Below are 15,100 nucleotides of genomic sequence, written 5' to 3' on the forward strand. Positions count from 1 at the left end.
TAATTTAGCTTTCTTATAAACTATCAACCCACCCCTATACATACTTTTCCATTTATATTCCCTGTCTCACTCTTTCAATATAGTTAACAGTTTTTTTCTTATATTACTATTGATATATTAATTTGTTCAATTTTTGTTTTCCCTGCTGTTAACTACTGGTCTGAAGTTTGGTGGGGTTTATTATTGATGTAGTTTTAGTAAAAATTATTAATTTACTTCCAAATTAAACGAGTTTCAAAACCTCTCTCAAAATTATCAAACACACCAGAAAACTGTCAGTTTCAGTTTATTCTCTGATAAATCCTTTCTGAGGCTCCTTCCTCCTACTCTAAAGGGGAGTTCCGTTCCCTCTACCTGAAGTACAGCCAGCATCCTCCTGATTCCCATTTTCACAATCCCGACAGTGCCCTTGCTTTCTCTCTCTAGTGACAGATCACCTGTTTCCAAAATCACTTTATATCCCTATTTTTATGCTGAAGCATATTTTCTAGTAGCAATCTGACAAAATGTCTAAAACTATTTTTCCCTCAGATTTGAGTCATAATTTGGCTGAATACATAATTCTTTCTAAGCCTTAGCTCCACACTCTTTCAGTTTCTAATATTATTGTTGAAGAATCTAATGTGCCATTATACACAATCCCAATCTTTTGGGTGGAACTATTTTTTTCTCTATAAACTTTTAGATCTGTTATGCCACTTTTTCTAAAATTTTCTAAAACTTCGTTCTAAAATTTCAGTAGGAACCTTTGAACTGTGTCTCTGAATTCTTCCCCTCTATTTTCCATGTTCTCTTTTCAAAACCACTAATCAATCATTTATTAGATGTTACAGACTGATCTTATCATTTTTCTTATTTTCTCAACCTTTTGTGACACGACTGAGCAACTGAACTGAACTGAATTTTGTCCTTCTGAGAAAGATGCTCAATTTTATCTTCCAATTCTTCTCTTGAATTTTAAAACTATCACATTTTTATTTTCCAAGAACTCTTTCTTATTCTGTAAATGTTCCTTTTTATAACTAATTTGCATTTTATAAATTTAGTTTTTTGGCACTCTAAAGATGTTAATTCTTTTTAGATACATGTATTCTTATCCCTGCATGGTTTTTGTATGCTCTAAATTCTTTTCTTCCATTTCTCTCATGTAACAAACTTTCTATACATGTCAGGTTTTCTTTGGTTTGCTCTTCACATATGAGTAAAGCACTTATAAAATAATCAAAGGCTGTCAATGAACAGGCTAGATTTGTTGACTGAGTTTCATCTTAGAGAGATCAGGTGAAACCCATGGGGCATTTTACTGAAGAACAGAGTAACTCTTTCCTCTTGTGCCAGTCATAGTCAGGTCTCCCCAGAGAAAAATCCTTCATTTTCCTGCTTACTGAAAATAAATCTGATTAGCAGAATTTTAAAAGTCTAGCAGAATAAAGCTGTCTCAATATTCAGAATCCATTTTTCACTTAATGCTCTCTACCTCCAACACTCTTCATTTTTTTAGAATAACTTCTGCCCCTTCCCCTCAGCCATACCATACCTGGTATTTCCCAAATCTAGATCTTCTCTAATTTATCCATCCAAAAGTAAACTTTTAGTTTTCTTTTGGGAAAGGGAGGACAGAATTGGAGATTTAGGGGTTAAAAGCTCCTTTTAAAACTTTCAAATAATCCTTTTCCAGCTCTATTTTATACCCCTGCCTTCAGAAGTAAATAGTGCTTTAATTCTTGAAACTTTTTCAGATATTCTGCAGGTAATGCACATCACCTTGCCTCTTATTAGCATCTTCCCCTGCAGGTTAGGTCTCAACTTTCTCTCCTTGCTAAGGCATCAACCATAATTTTTAACAGGACCCTGCGCAGGGATTCTTAAGTTTTATGTTAATCTACAAGAACACTAGATAACGCGATGTTATCTAAAGGATTCACTCAGCAGGTCTGGGTTGTCCAAACCCTACACATCCTCAGAAAAGATTTGGCCTAAGCCAGGCTCCTGGAAAATAACCTCTAAACTTTTATTATTCTGCCTGTGAAGAGCATTTTTGTTTACCTAAAGCCTTGAGTCATGTCAGACAGTTTATGCTAATAATGTGATTTATGGTAGGGACCTTGAAACACATGGAATCAGCCTGATCTCTGGAGGCACTGGAGAATTAAGACTACATGGGCTTAATTAAGACTACATGGGCCAAGCCTACATGGGCTTCCCTGGTGGCTCAGATGGTAAAGAATCTGCCTGCAATTAGGGAGACCTGGGTTTGATCCCTGGGTTGGGAAGATCCCCTGGAGGAGGGCATGACAACCCACTCCAGTATTCTTACTGAGAGAATCCGCATGGACAAAGGAGCCTGGTGGGCTACAGTCCATGGGATCACAAAGAGTTGGACACAACTGAGCAACTAAGCACAGCACAAAGCAACAGATTTCCCAACCTGAGGATCTGGCAAAGGGACTGAGAACCCCCAGGAAATCTGACTTTGGAGGCCAGTGGGATTTGATTATAGAACTTCTGCAGGGCTGGGGAAACAGACTCTTGGAGAACACAAACAAAACCTTTAGCAGACCAGGAGCCAGAAGAAAGGAAGAGTCTCCACAAGGAGCAAACTTGCCCATGAGTGTCCAGCAGTCTCCAGCAGACACGTGGATCAACAGTGGCCTGCTATGGGGTCAGCTATGGGGTCAGAGACACTGAATACAACAATATGTGCACAAGTCCTTTTGAAGGAGGCTGCCATTACCAGGTACATTAACTCTACCACAGTTTCGTCTCAGGCCAAGCAACAGGGAGGGAACAGAGCCCCAGCCATCAACAGGAAATTGGATTAAACATTTACTGAGCAAGGCTGCACCAGACGCAGTTTCCCCCCAGTCAGTCTCTCTCATCAAGAAGCTTCTATAAGTCTCTTGTCCTTATCCGTCAGAGGGCAGAGAGAATGAAAACCACAATCACAGAAAACTAACCAAACTGATCACATGGATCACAGCCTTGTCTAACTCAATGAAACTATAAGCCATGGCCACCCAACACAGACAAGTCATAGTGAAGAGTTCTGACAAAACATGGTCCACTGGAGAAGGGAATGGAAAACCACTTCAGTATTCTTGCCTTGAGAACCCCATGAACAGTATGAAAAGGCGAAAAGAAATGATGCTAAAAGATGAACTCCCCAGGCTGATAGGTGCTCAATATGCAACTGGAAAAGAATGAGAAATAACTCCAGGAAGAATGGAGAGACAGAGTAAAAGCAAAAACAATGCCCACTAGTGGATATGACTGGTGATGGAAGTAAAGTCTGATGCTGTAAAAAACAATATTCCATCGAAACCTGGAATGTAGGTCCATGAATCAAGATAAATTGGAAGTGGTCCGACAGGAGCTGGCAAGAGTGGGCATCGACATTTTAGGAATTAGTGTACTAAAATGGACTGGAATGGGCAAATTAAATTCAGACGATCATTATATCTACTACTGTGGGTGAGAATCCCTTAAAAGCAATAGAGTAGCCCTCATAGTCAACAGTCTGAAATGCAGTACTGGGTACAATCTCAAAAATGATAGAATGATTCTCTGTTTGTTTCCAAGGCAAATCATTCAACATCACAGTAATCCAAGCCTATGACACAACCACTAATGCCAAAGAAGGTAAAGCAGAACAGCTCTATGATGACATACAAGACCTTTTAGAACTAACACCCAGAAAAGATGTCCTTTTCATCATAGGGGACTGGAATGCAAAAGTAGGAAGTCAAGAGATACCTGGAGTAACAGGAAAATTTGGCCTTGGAGTACAAAATGAAGCAGGGCAAAGGCAAACAGAGTGTTGCCAAAAGAATGCACTGATCATAGCAAACATCCTCCTCCAACAACACAAGAAACTACTCTACACATGGACATAATGAGATGGCCAATACCAAAATCACATTAAATATATTCTTTGCAGCTGAAGATGGAGAAGCTCTATACAGTCAGCAAAAACAAGACTGGAGGTGACTGTAGCTCAGATCATGATCTCTTACTGCAAAATTCAAGACTTAAACTGAAAAAAGTAGGGAAAACCACTAGATCATTCAGGTATGACCTAAACAAAACCCCTTATGATTATACAGTAGAAGTGACAAATAGATTCAAGGGATTAGAACTGACAGAGTGCCTGAAACTATGGACAGAGGTTAGTGACCTTCTACAGGAAGCAGTGATCGAGACTATCCCCAAGAAAAAGAAAGGCAAAAAGGCAAAATGATTTTCTGAGTAGGCCTTACAAAGATGTGAGAAAAGAAGAGAAGCTAAAGGCAAAGGAGAAAAGGACAGATATACCCATCTGAATGCAGAGTTCCAAAGATTAGCAAGGAGAGATATGAAAGCCTTCCTCAGAGACCAATGCAAAGAAATAGAGGAAAACAACAGAATGGGAAAGACTAGAGATCTCTTCAAGAAAATTAGAGATACCAAGGGAACATTTCATGCAAAGATAGGCTCGATAAAGGACAGAAATGGTATGGACCTAACAGAAGCAGAAGATACTGAGAAGAGGTGGCAAGAATACACAGAAGAACTATACAAGAAAGATCTTCATGACCCAGATAACCACGATGGTGTGATCACTCACCTTGAGCCATACATCCTGGAGTGCAAAGTTAAGTGGGCGTTAGGAAGCACCACTACAAACAAAGCTAGTGGAGGTGATGGAATTCCAGTTGAGCTATTTCAAATCCTAAAAGATGATGCTGTGAAAGTGCTGCACTCAATATGACAGCAAATTTGGAAAACTCAGCAGTAGCCACAGGACTGGAAAAGGTGTTTTCATTCCAATCCCGAAGAAGACCAATGCCAAAGAATGTTCAAACTACCGCACAATTGCACTCATCCCACACGCTAGCAAAGTAATGCTCCAAATTCTCCAAGCCAGGCTTCAACGGTATGTGAACTGTGAACTTCCAGATGTTCAAGCTGGATTTTGAATGTGCAGAGGAACCAGAGATCAAATTGCCAATTTCCACTGACCATAGAAAAAGCAAGAGAGTTCTAGAAAAACATGTACTTCTGCTTTATTGACTACACCAAAGCCTTTGATTGTGTGGATCATAACAAACTGTGGAAAATTCTGAAAGAGATGGGAATACCAGATCACCTGATCTGCTTCTTGAGAAATCTGTACACAGCTCAAGAAGCAATAGTTAGAACTGGACATGGAACAAGAGTGCTTCCAAACTGGGGAAGGAGTATGTCAAGGTTGTATACTGTCACACTCCTTATTTAACTTATATGCAGAGTACATCACACAAAATGCTGGGCTGGATGAAGCACAAGCTGGGTTAAAGAATGCCAGGAGAAGTATCAATAACCTCAAATATGGAGATGACACCACCCTTATGGCAGAAAGTGAAGAAGAACTAAAGAGCCTCTTGATGAAAGTGAAAGAGGAGAGTGAAAAAACTGGATTAAAACTCATTCAAAAAACAAAGATCATGGCATACGGTCCCATCACATCATGGCTAATAGATGGGGAAACAATGGAAACAGTGACAGACTTGGCTTTTTAGGGGTCCAGAATCACTGTAGATGGTGATTGCAGCCATGAAATTAAAAGATGCTTGCTCCCTGAAGAAAAGCTATCACCAACTTAGACTGCATATTAATGAGCAGAGACATTACTTTGCCAACAAAGGTCTGTCTAGTCAAAGCTATGTTTTTTCCAGTAGTCATGTATGGATGTGAGAATTTGACTATAAAGAAAGCTGAGCACCAAAGAATTGATGCTCTTGAACTCTGGTGCTGGAGAAGACTCTTCAGAGAGTCCCTTGGACTGCAAGGACATCAAATAATCAGTCTTCAAGAAAATCAGTCCTGAGTATTTATTTGAGGGACTGATGCTGAAGCTGAAACTCCAATACTTTGGCCACCTGATGCGAAGAACTGACTCACTGGAAAAGACCCTGATGCTGAGAAAGATTGAAGGCAGAAAGAAAAGGGGACAACAGACGATGAGATGGCTGGATGGAATCATTAACTCGATGGACATGAGCTTGAGCAAGCTTCAGGAGTTAGTGATGGACAGGGAAGCCTGGAATGCTGCAATCCATGGGGTCAAAAAGAGTCGGACACAACTAAGTGACTGAACTGAATAAAAAATAATTATTAAAAAAAAAACAAAAACCTGGACACCAAGGCTCAGGTTTACTTCTCTGGTTGGTAATACATCACACATACTGCCACATATCATTTCTGGGAGAATTAAGCACCGTCCATATCACTCCATGTTCAAGGTCAGGAGGGGCAGTGGTGAGGAGATACCCCTCGTCCAAGGTAAGAGAAACCCAAGTAAGACGGTAGGTGTTGCAAGAGGGCATCAGAGGGTATACACACTGAAACCATAATCACAGACAACTAGTCAATTTAACCACACTAGGACCACAGCCTTGTCTAATTCAATGAAACTAAGCCATACCCATGGGGCCAACCAAGAAGGGTGGGTCTGGTGGAGAGGTCTGACAGAATGTGGTCCACTGGAGAAAGGAATGGCAAACCACTTCAGTATTCTTGCCTTGAGAACCCCATGAACGGTATGAAAGGCAAAATGACAGGATACTGAAAGAGGAACTCCCCAGGTCAGTAGGTGCCCAATATGCTACTGGAGATCAGTGGAGAAATAACTCCAGAAAGAATGAGGGATGGAGCCTAAGCAAAAACAATACCCAGTTGTGGATGTGACTGGTGATAGAAGCAAGGTCTGATGCTGTAAAGAGCAATATTGCTTAGGAAACTGGAATGTCAGGTCCATGAATCAAGGCAAATTACAAGTGGTCAAACAGGAGATGGCAAGAGTGAATGTCAACATTCTAGGAAATGGACTGGAATGCGTGAATTTAACTCAGATGACCATTATATCTACTACCGCGGGCAGGAATCCCTTAGAAGAAATGGAGTAGCCAACATGGTCAACAAAACAGTCCGAAATGCACTACTTGGATACAATCTCAAAAATGACAGAATGATCTATGTTCGTTTCCAAGGCAAACCATTCAATATCACAGTAATCCAAGTCTATGCCCCAGCCAGTAACGCTGAAGAAGCTGAATGGTTCTATGAAGACCTACAAGACCTTTTAGAACTAACACCCAAAAAAGATGTCCTTTTCATTATAGGGGACTGGAATGCAAAAGTAGGAAGTCAAGCAACACCCGGAGTAACAGGCAAATTTGGCCTTGGAATACGAAATGAAGCAGGGCAAAGACCAATAGAGTTTTCCCAAGAAAATGCACTGGTCATAGCAAACACCCTCTTCCAACAACACAAGAGAAGACTCTACACGTGGACATCACCAGATGGTCAACACCGAAATCAGATTGATTATATTCTTCACAGCCAAAGATGGAGAAGCTCTATACAGTCAGCAAAAACAAGACCAGGAGCTGACTGTGGCTCAGATCATGAACTCCTTATTGCCAAATTCAGACTTAAGTTGAAGAAAGTAGACAAAACCACTAGAAAATCCCTTATGATTATACAGTGGAAGTGACAAATAGATTTAAGGGACTAGATCTGATAGAGTGACTGGTGAACTATGGACAGAGGTTCGTGACACTGTACAGGAGACAGGGATCAAGACCATCCCCATGGAAAAGAAATGCAAAAAAGCAAAATGGCTGTCTGGGGAGGCCTTACAAATAGCTGTGAAAAGAAGAGAAGCGAAAAGCAAAGGAGAAAAGGAAAGATATAAGCATCTGAATGCAGAGTTCTGAAGAATAGCAAGAAGAGATAAGAAAGCCTTCCTCAGAGACCAATGCAAAGAAATAGAGGAAAACAACAGAATGGGAAAGACTAGAGATCTCTTCAAGAGAATTAGAGATACCAAGGGAACATTTCATGCAAAGATGGGCTCAATAAAGGACAGAAATGGTATGGACCTAACAGAAGCAGAAGATATTAAGAAGAGGTGGCAAGAATACACAGAAGAACTGTACAAAAAGGATCTTCAAGACCAAGATAATCACAATGATGTGATCACTCACCTAGAGCCAGATGTCCTGGAATGTGAAGTCAAGTGGGCCTTAGAAATCATCACTACAAACAAAGCTAGTGGAGGTGATGGAATTCCAGTGGAGCTATTTCAAATCCTGAAAGATGATGCTGTGAAAGTGCTGCACTCAATTTGCCAGCAAATTTGGAAAACTCAGCAGTGGCCACAGGACTGGAAAAGGTCAGTTTTCATTCCAATCCCAAAGAAAGGCAATGCCAAAAATGCTCAAACTACTGCACAATTGCACTCATCTCACACGCTAGTAAAGTAATGGTCAAAATTCTCCAAGCCAGGGTTCACCAATACGTGAACCGTGAACTTCCTGATGTTCAAGCTGGTTTTAGAAAAGGCAGAGGAACCAAAGACCAAATTGCCAACATCCACTGGATCACTGAAAAAGCAAGAGAGTTCCAGAAAAACATCGATTTCTGCTTTATTGACTATGCCAAAGCCTTTGACTGTGTGGATCACAAGAAACTGTGGAGAATTCTGAAAGAGATGGGAATACCAGACCACCTGACCTGCCTCCTGAGAAACCTATATGCAGGTCAGGAACCAACAGTTAGAACGGGACATGGAACAACAGACTGGTTCCAAATAGGAAAAGGAGTACGTCAAGGCTGTATATTGTCACCCTGCTTATTTAACTTCTATGCAGAGTACATCATGAGAAACGCTAGGCTGGAAGAAGCACAAGCTGGGATCAAGTTTGCTGGGAGAAATATCAGTAACCTCAGATATGCAGATGACACCACCCTTATGGCAGAAAGTGAAGAGGAACTCAAAATCCTCTTGATGAAAATGAAAGTGGAGAGAAAAAAAGTTGGCTTAAAGCTCAACATTCAGAAAACGAAGATCATGGCATCCCGTCCCATCACTTCATGGGAAACAGATGGAGAAACAGTGGAAACAGTGTCAGACTTTATTTTTTTGAGCTCCAAAATCACTGCTGATAGTGACTGCAGCCATGAAATTAAAAGACGCTTACTCCTTGGAAGGAAAGTTATGACCAACCTAGATAGCATATTCAAAAGCAGAGACATTACTTTGCCAACAAAGGTCTGTCTAGTCAAGGCTATGGTTTTTCCTGTGGTCATGTATGGATGTGAGAGTTGGACTATGAAAAAAGCTGAGCACCAAAGAATTGATGCTTTTGAACTGTGGTGTTAGGGAAGACTCTTGAGAGTCCCTTGGACTGCAAGGAGATCCAACCAGTCCATTCTGAAGGAGATCAGCCCTGGGATTTCTTTGGAAGGAATGATGCTAAAGCTGAAACTCCAGTACTTTGGCCACCTCATGCAAAGAGTTGACTCACTGGAAAAGACTCTGATGCTGGGAGGGATTGCGGGCAGGAGAAGGGGACAACAGAGGATGAGATGGCTGGATGGCATCACTGACTCGATGGACCTGAGTCTGAGTGAACTCTGGGAGTTGGTGATGGACAGGGAGGCCTGGCGTGCTGCAATTCATGGGGTCACGAAGAGTCGGACACGACTAAGCGACTGAACTGAACTGAACTGATATCATTCCACTGTGAGAGGACAATGAGAAGCTTTTGCCTGGTCTACTGGACTTTGTCCTATATGCCTTTTCTATTGATTTTAATCTGTATGCTTTCAATGAATAAACCATGAATATAACAGTTTGCTAAGTTCTATGAGTACTCCCAGTGTATCACTGAACCTGTGGGTGGTAGTAGGTCCCCAGGGAAGCCTGACATGCTGCAGTCCATGGGGTCGCAAAGAGTTAGACACTACTCAGGGACTGAACTGAACTGAAACACACAGTGTTATCTATGTGAATTATTACGTACATCAGAAAGTATTTCAATAAATTCTAATGACATTAAAAAATATTATCAAAGTCTCCTCTGCTGCTGCTGCTGCTAAGTCACTTCAGTCGTGTCCGACTCTGTGCAACCCCATGGATGGCAGCCCGCCAGGCTCCCCTGTCCCTGGGATTCTCCAGGCAAGAACACTGGAGTGGGTTGCCATTTCCTTTTCCAATGCATGCAAGTGAAAAGTGAAAGGGAAGTCGCTCAGTCATGTCTGACTCTAGCGACCCCATGGACTGCAGCCTACCAGACTCCTCCGTCCATGGGATTTTCCAGGCAAAAGTACTGGAGTGGGGTGCCACTGCCTTTTCCTCAACACTGCCCAAAGAAAGTGCCTCAAACAGCCTGAGCACAAAACACAGAATCCAGAGTAAGGTAAAATCAAAGTACATATCTTATACTAATTCATAAAGGATGCTAAAATACCTGCAAATCTTCCATATTCATTACTAGAATATATCCTAATAGATATCTATTTGAACTAAACGTATTGTCTTATGTTATGATAAACAATCAATTTTAAATACTGTTTATGCTATTTCAAAATCTGTTTCTTCACAACAGTAAAACTAAAACTCTACCCAGCATTAGCAGGATTTCTAATTAACAAAGTTCTACTAAAACATTCACTAGATTCCTTCTCATTCTGGTATTTTATCTCCAAAGAACCCTTAGAATAACAAAACTGAAAGACTCCTGAGACCAAACAAATTTCAATAATGCTGAAATCAATCCTTCCCCATTAAATTCATTGAGACTCTTTGGAAAGATGTGTTCTTAATCTGCAGTATGGTTAAGTGGTATCACGACGGGTTCCTTGAAAGATGGTACATGTAAAGCTAGCTCTTCAGAAACTTGCTAACTCTTCAGAAACTAGTAACCAGCAGAGGTCCTTCAAAACAGATATTTATGAAATTTCTTATTAAATGATAAACTGTTTATGGGTCTATTCTACATTATTTATAAAATATTGAGTATCAAAAGTTCTCTGAACACAAGATAAGCAGCTTAACTATCCAATCAACATCATATCAAAAATTGTAAGTATCCTGTAATTATGATTGATATTAAGAGAGTTTTAGCACTTGATGCCATCTTGTAAACTGAACTACAATTCTGACCTCAAAACAAACAATTTGATCAAAGTATGACAAAGTCTGTACCACAGATGGCATAAATACAGACAGACAGATAAACTTACACCCAGTCAAATGCATACCTATATCCCTAACCACCCCATATCACAAATCTCAGCTTATTACCTCTTTAATTTTTTCCCTTTTCTCTCTTAGGTCATTATCTTCCGGGTCTCCACCATGTGTTCCTATAAGGTTTGGTATAGGAACTGCTGGCAGTGGCTTTTTCTCTCTTATCTTCATTTCTTGGACTACCTTATTTTTCTCTGTCTGTATTTCTGCTCGGATTTCCTCTCTTGACTTTTTTAATTTTTCTTTTGCTTCTTCTAGAGCCTTCTCATGATCAGCTCGAATTTTATTTCTCAAACGTTCTTCTTCTTCCCTGTAAGAAGAGGAGAAAAATAAATACAAAACTTAAAGCTTCCTTCACCAAACCTTGATAGTTGTTTTCTACTCCTGCCATCGAAAAGAAAGAACAACCCATGAGAGAGACTTGGATCTCCCTATACAAGTGAAAGTCTCTCAGTTGTGTCTGACTCTTTGAGACCCCATGAACTATACAGTTGGAGAAGGAAATGGCAACCCACTCCAGTATTTTTGCCTAGAGAATCCTGTGGACAGAGGAGCCTGGTGGGCTGCTGTCAATGGGGTTGCACAGAGTCGGACACGACTGAAGCGACTTAGCAGCAGCAGCAGCAACAGCAGAACTATACAGTCCATGGAATTCTCCAGGGCAGAATACTAGAGTGGGTAGCCTTTCCCTTCTCCATGGGATCTTCCCAACTCAGGGATCGAACCCAGGTTTCCTGCATTGCAGGCAGATTTTTTACCAGCTGAGCCATAAGGAAAGCCCAAGAATACTGGAGAGGGTAGCCTATCCTTTCTCCAGCGAATATTCCTGACCCAGGAATCAAACAGGGGTCTCCTGCATTGCAGGCGGATTCTTTACCAACTGAGCTATGAGGGAAGCCCCAAGAGCAGGATAAATATATCTTTGTATGAGAAAGAAAATAAGCCCCAGATGCTGAGCAGCAAACACTTTCCATAGTAGGAAGAGGGAACCTAGTAAGTTACAATTTAAGGGCCAAGTGAAAACAGAGAAAGTAGTAGTCAATAACCTATCAGACACATTGGGGAAAAAAAAAAAAAGAAAGACCAGTGAAAAACTAGATGGGGGAAGAGAAAATAAAATACAGAATTAAGCTTTGCACAGTGGTAGTATCACAGCCAATTAGGTTTATCCAAGGCGAGATTATTTGTAACTGAAAAAATAGAATTAAGTATCAGAGGGGACCATATAATAAACAACAAGGTCCTATTGTATAGTACAGGGAATTATATTCAGTTGTTGCTGCTGTTCAGTCACCAGGTGGTATCTGACTCTTTGCAACTCAATGGACTGCAGCACACCAGGCCTCCCAATATTCAACACCCTATAATAAACCAAAGTGGAAAAGAATATGAAAAAATACATATGTGTATAACTGAATCACTTTGCTGTACACTGGAAATTAACAGAACACTGTAAATCAACATTACTTCAATTTTTAAAAAATTTTAAATACATAAGATCACTTCATAAACTGATGTGAAAAAGAGACAAGGAGATATAAACATAGGGTCAAAGAGAGATAAGGAAAAAGATAATAAGAGGGCTGGAAATTTCTTATTTGTTGAATATCCATTACGTTGTTGTTGTTTAGTCACTAAGTCATGTCCAACTCTTTGTGACCCCATGGACTGTAGCCCACCAGGCTCCTCTGTCCATGGGATTCTCCAGGCAGGAATGCTGGACTGGGTTGCCATTTCCTCCTCAGGTGATCTTCCCAACCCAGGGATCAAACACACATCTCCTGAACTGGCAGGTGGATTCTTCACCACTGAGCCACCAGGGAAGCCCCATATGCTCCCGAAATTTTTACATTTTGTAAATTCCATAGACCTTATAACACAATGGACAAACTACTGTGGGCATGATCACTTAAAATTTGCTTTAGCCCTTGTTAAAAATACAGATTCCAACTTAGCATGTCTGTATGAGATCCATGAATTTGAATTATAAAGAGTTCCCCTGATGATTCTGGTATGCATACAAGTTTAGAAACCACTACTACAGTAGATACCTACTGGGTTTCTATCGAGCCCTGAATCTTTTCTCCACCTCCACCACAATCCACATCAGTGAATACAGGAGTGTTAGTTACTATTTTCCAAATCATCCAATGATGACTACTCTAAGGGGTCACCAGAGTTACCGCTCTAGAAATTTAATTCAAACCCTAGACTTACAACGTCGCTAGTGAGAAAGTAAAATGAATGGTACAGCCACTTTGGAAAACTTTAGCAGTTTCTTTAAAAACTAAACATGTAACCATCATAGAATCCTGCAATTCCCTGGGCATTTAACCCAGAGAAATTAAGGCTTATGCTCATATAAAAACCTATACACAAGCCAGTCACAAAAAGAAAAATATCGTTTAATTCCACTTACGTGAGAGTCTTAGGGTAGGTTAAAATCAGAAAAACAGCAGAACGATGGTTAGGAGAGGCTTGAGGAAAGGAAAAAATGGGAAGTTATTGTTTAATTGATAAGCAGTTTCAGTTCTGCAAGATGAAAAGAATTCTGGAGATGGATGGTGGTGATGGTTACACAGTAATATGAATACATTTAATACCACTGCACTGTACATGTGAAAATAGTTAAGATGGTAAACTTTACGTTATGCGTATGTGTGTGTGCGCCAAGTCACTTCAGTTGTGTCTGATTCTTTGCAACCCTATGGACTGTAGCCCATCAGGTTCCTCTGTCCATGAGATTCTCTAGGCAAGAATACTGGACTGGGTTGCCATGCCCTCCTCCAGGTTATCTTCCCAACCCAGGATTGAACCTGCATCTCTTATGTCTCCTGCATTAGCAAGGGGGTTCTTTACCACTAATGCCACCTGTGAAGCCCCTACGTTATGCATATTTTACCACAATTTCAAAAATGGGGGAGGATGGAATCCTATACACAAATGTTTATAGCAGCTTTATTTGTAACAGGCAAAAACTGGAAACAACCTTCATGTCTTTCAAAAAGTAAATGGTTAAACAAACCACTGTTTATACTGTGGTACATTCACCCTATGGGAATACTGCTTCTGCTGCTGCTGCTAAGTCACTTCAGTTGTGTCCAACTCTGTGTGACCCCATAGACGGCAGCCCACCAGACTCCCCCGTCCCTGGGATTCTCCAGGCAAGAACACTGGAGTGGCCTGCCATTTCCTTCTCCATTGCATGAAAGTAAAAAGGGAAAGTGAAGTCACTCAGTCGTGTCCGACTATTAGCAACCCCATGGACTGAAGCCTACCAGGCTCCTCCATCCATGGGATTTTCCAGGCAAGAGTACTGGAGTGGGGTGCCACCAGAATACTGCTGCTGCTGCTGCCAAGTCACTTCTGTCGTGTCCGACCCTGTGCAACCCCATAGTCGGCAGCCCACCAGGCTCCCCAGTCCCTGGGATTCTCCAGGCAAGAACATTGGAATGGGTTGCGATTTCCTTCTCCAATGCATTAAAGTGAAAGGTGAAAGTGAAGTCGCTCAGTCATGTCCGACTTTTAGCAACCCCATGGCCTGCAGCCTACCAGGCTCCTCCATCCATGGGATTCTCCAGGCAAGAGTACTGGAGTGGGGTGCCAACTACTCAGCAATAAAAAAAAAAACTATTCAAACACACAACTTGAATGAATTTCAAAGGTAGTATGTGAATGAAAGAAGCCAGTATCAACAGTTATATTCTATATAATTGCTTTTACATGACATTCTCAAAAAGACAAAAACAGAGGAATAATGAATATATACATTTATATATATATCAGTGGATGACAGGAGTTATGGAAAGGGGAGAGGTTAACTATAAAGGAATAATACAAGACAGTTTTTCTGGATTGTAGCACTGTTACATACCCTAATTTCTGTGCTTACACAAATGTGAACATGTGTTGAAAACCACAGAATTATATATCGAGAGAGAAAAAAAAAACAATTCACAGCCTAGTATTAAAAATAAAATGTTAAACATTTAGAGAAAAATAAAATTGGATAGCTCACTATGAAAAGGGGCTAATGAGAAAAAC

At 40.7% G+C, this 15,100-nt stretch overlaps 1 protein-coding gene across 3 annotated transcripts in view; it reads right to left on the reverse strand.

Annotated features, from left to right (window-relative positions):
• MAN1A2 (mannosidase alpha class 1A member 2) overlaps positions 1-15,100 on the reverse strand; it is a 152,203-nt gene that overhangs the window by 107,562 nt on the left and 29,541 nt on the right. For all 3 annotated transcript variants that reach the window (XM_070785837.1, XM_019956728.2, XM_070785838.1), the window contains exon 2: positions 11,111-11,366. In XM_070785837.1, the coding sequence (XP_070641938.1) occupies positions 11,111-11,366 (256 nt within the window). The remainder of the gene's footprint in view (positions 1-11,110; positions 11,367-15,100) is intronic.

This window comes from Bos indicus, chromosome 3 (genome assembly GCF_029378745.1).
Source record: "Bos indicus isolate NIAB-ARS_2022 breed Sahiwal x Tharparkar chromosome 3, NIAB-ARS_B.indTharparkar_mat_pri_1.0, whole genome shotgun sequence".
NCBI classification, from domain to species: Eukaryota; Metazoa; Chordata; class Mammalia; order Artiodactyla; family Bovidae; genus Bos; species Bos indicus.